Raw genomic sequence first — 3,136 nt, 5'->3', positions numbered from 1 at the left:
GTACAGTAATTTGGTAAAAAGCCAATTTGACATTTGCTCAGTACATTGATTTCACTGAGGAAATGAACTAGTCTGCTGTTAATGATAATGCAGAGGATTTTCCCAAGGTTGCTGTTGACGCATATCCCACGGTAGTTATTGGGGTCAAATTTGTCTCCACTTTTGTGGATTGGGGTGATCAGTCCTTGGTTCCAAATATTGGGGAAGATGCCAGAGCTAAGGATGATGTTAAAGAATTTTAGTATTGCCAATTGGAATTTGTGGTCTGTATATTTGATCATTTCATTGAGGATACCATCAACACCACAGGCCTTTTTGGGTTGGATGGTTGTATTTTGTCCTGTAGTTCATTCAAGGTAACTGGAGAATCCAGTGGGTTCTGGTAGTCTTTAATAGTTGATTCTAATATTTGTAATTGATCATCTATATGTTTTTGCTGTTTGTTCTTTGTTATAGAGCCAAAAAGATTGGATAAGTGGTTTACCAATACATCTCCATTTTGGATAGATAATTCTTTGTGTTGTTGTTTGTTTAGTGTTTTCCAATTTTCCCAGAAGTGGTTAGAGTCTTATGGATTCTTCAATTACATTGAGCTAATTTCTGATGTGCTGTTCCTTCCTTTTCCGTAGTGTATGTCTGTATTGTTTTAGTGATTCACCATAGTGAAGGTGTAGACTCTGGTTTTCCGGGTCTCTATGTTTTTAGTTGGACAGGTTTCTCAATTTCTTTCTTAGATTTTTGCATTCTGCATTAAACCGTTTGTCCTTGTTGTTCATTTTCTTCGGTTTTCTATTTGAGATTTTTAGATTTGATAGGCAAGCTGAGAGGTCAAATATACTGTTAAGATTTTCAACTGCCAAGTTTACACCTTCACTATTACAGTGGAACGTTTTGTCCAGGAAGTTGTCTAAAAGGGATTGAATTTGTTGTTGCCTAATTGTTTTTTGGTAGGTTTTCAAACTACATTCCTTCCATCTATAGCATTTCTTAATATTACTCAGTTCCTTCGGCTTTGATGCCTCATGGTTGAGTATTGCTCTGTTCAAGTAGACTGTGATTTTGCTGTGGTCTGATAGGGGTGTCAGTGGGCTGACTGTGAACGCTCTGAGAGACTCTGGGTTGAGGTCAGTGATAAAGTAGTCTACAGTACTACTGCCCAGAGATGAGCTATAGGTGTACCTACCATAGGAGTCCCCTCGAAGCCTACCATTGACTATGTACATACCCAGCATGCGACAGAGCTGCAGGAGTTGTAACCTGTTTTTGATGGTTATGTTGTCATAGTTGTGCCTAGGGGGGCATATGGGGGAGGGTGTGTGCTGAGGGTGTCAGGTTCTTGTCCGGTATTGTAAACTGTGTGTATTCAGAACTAGTGAACCTCCCTATTGTTTGCCAGAGATAGCAAAGACCCTCCAGATATGGTATCAATGCCTGCTGACAAAGTTAGGTGTGTGTGTGCTGCCATAGCAACTCTTTGCAAGTTCATCAAGTCCACACACAGACACACAGACACACAGACACACAGACACACAGACACACACACACACACACACACACACACACACACACACACACACACACACCACACACACACACACACACACACACACACACACACACACAGTAATTGATGAGGAGCAGATGGAGAAGGTGTGAGAGGTGCTGTTTTATTAATTAAAGACAGCGAGGAGAGAAATAGAGAGAGAGCACAACAACACCGTCTGCTTTCTATTCTAGTTTGACCTTTACACCTGAAATGATGAGAGAGATGTTTCAATACAACCCTTGGATATTGCCATTGAATAGGTTTGATTTTAAAACTGAATGTACAAAGGGTTCTTCCTTTCTGGGTTTGAATCTGCTGAGCTAAAAGCTACAGATGAAGGATCTTAATTTGAGCCAGTTTGCAACAGCAAGAAAATAATCCTGCAGCAAGGAGGATCATTATGTGGATCATAATTAATGATCATTTTTGGAGAGGGTTGATCAATTAAGGGAAAATCAAGTCTGAAATTTAAAATGTAAATTACTAACTTCAGAAGTAGTTTTTTTAACCTCAACTACACTACAAGTTTTAAATGTCCTGTTGTCCTGCAACAGGGTGATCAAATTAAGATACTACATCTGTATGTCCAGTTGTCTTCTGTCATCAGTGTGATTATCAGGAATCAGAGGACATCATGACACACACAGTGACCTACAGGTGTGTGTGTGTGTGTGTGTGTGTGTGTGTGTGTGTGTGTGTGTGTGTGTGTGTGTGTGTGTGTGTGTTTGTGTGTGTGTGTGTGTGTGTGTGTGTGTGTGTGTGTGTGTGTGTGTGTGTGTGTGTGTGTGTGTGTGCGGGGACATCACAAAAGATACAGTATGTTCCCAAAACACAATTGTAGAATCATCCACACAACTGGACAGTTTTTTGTTTGTTTTGGGAACATATATGTTGTGATGTCCCCACAATGTGTGTGAGTCGAGGTATTAGCCTAGCCTAGCCTTAGGTATTAGCCTAGCCTTAGGTATTAGCCTAGCCTTGCCTTAGGTATTAGGACCGCAGTTTTCAGGCAAGGTTATCGCCTCAATTATCTCTCTCTGTCACGTCCTGGCCAGTATATAAGGTTAATTGTTTTGTAGTTTGGTCAGGGCGTGACAGAGGGTATTTGTTTTATGTGGTTCAGGGTGGTGTGTTTGATTAAGGGTGTTTGATTTAGTATTTCCGGGGTTTTGGTTTATAGTCTGTTTATGTATTTCTATGTCTAGTCTGGTGAGTGTGTTTCTATGTTGGTTAATTGGGATTGGGACTCTCAGTTGAAGGCAGGTGTTGTCTATCTGCCTTTGATTGAGAGTCTCATATATAAGGGTGTGTTTGTGTTTGTGATTTGTGGGTGATTGTTCTGTGTAAAGCACTTTGCTTTGACAGACTGTTATTTGTTCGTCTTCGTATTTTGTTATTTTGTATGTTCATTCTTATAGTAAATAAAAGTCATGAGCATTCACGTACCTGCTGCATATTGGTCTACCTTTTCTGATGACGATTTCGCACTATCGTCGGAAGATGAAGACAAGCATGACACTCTCTCTGTCTGCAAGTTTATAGCTCTAACTCCCTCCCCCCCTCCCTCCCTCCCTCCCTCCCTCCAGGCGT

At 40.7% G+C, this 3,136-nt stretch overlaps 1 protein-coding gene across 1 annotated transcript in view; it reads left to right on the top strand.

Moving 5' to 3' along the window:
• Positions 1 to 3,132: 3,132 nt before the first annotated feature.
• The window catches only part of LOC115190601 (noelin-2-like), a gene marked incomplete at its 5' end in the record, with an annotated part of 15,326 nt that continues 15,322 nt past the window's right edge, over positions 3,133 to 3,136 (top strand). The window contains one exon of the mRNA XM_029748777.1: positions 3,133 to 3,136. This exon is cut by the window's right edge and continues 146 nt beyond it. Within this exon, the coding sequence (XP_029604637.1) occupies positions 3,133 to 3,136 (4 nt within the window).

This window comes from Salmo trutta, unplaced genomic scaffold (assembly GCF_901001165.1).
Source record: "Salmo trutta unplaced genomic scaffold, fSalTru1.1, whole genome shotgun sequence".
Taxonomy (NCBI): domain Eukaryota; kingdom Metazoa; phylum Chordata; class Actinopteri; order Salmoniformes; family Salmonidae; genus Salmo; species Salmo trutta.
This window is presented reverse-complemented; position numbering and strand designations above follow the sequence as displayed.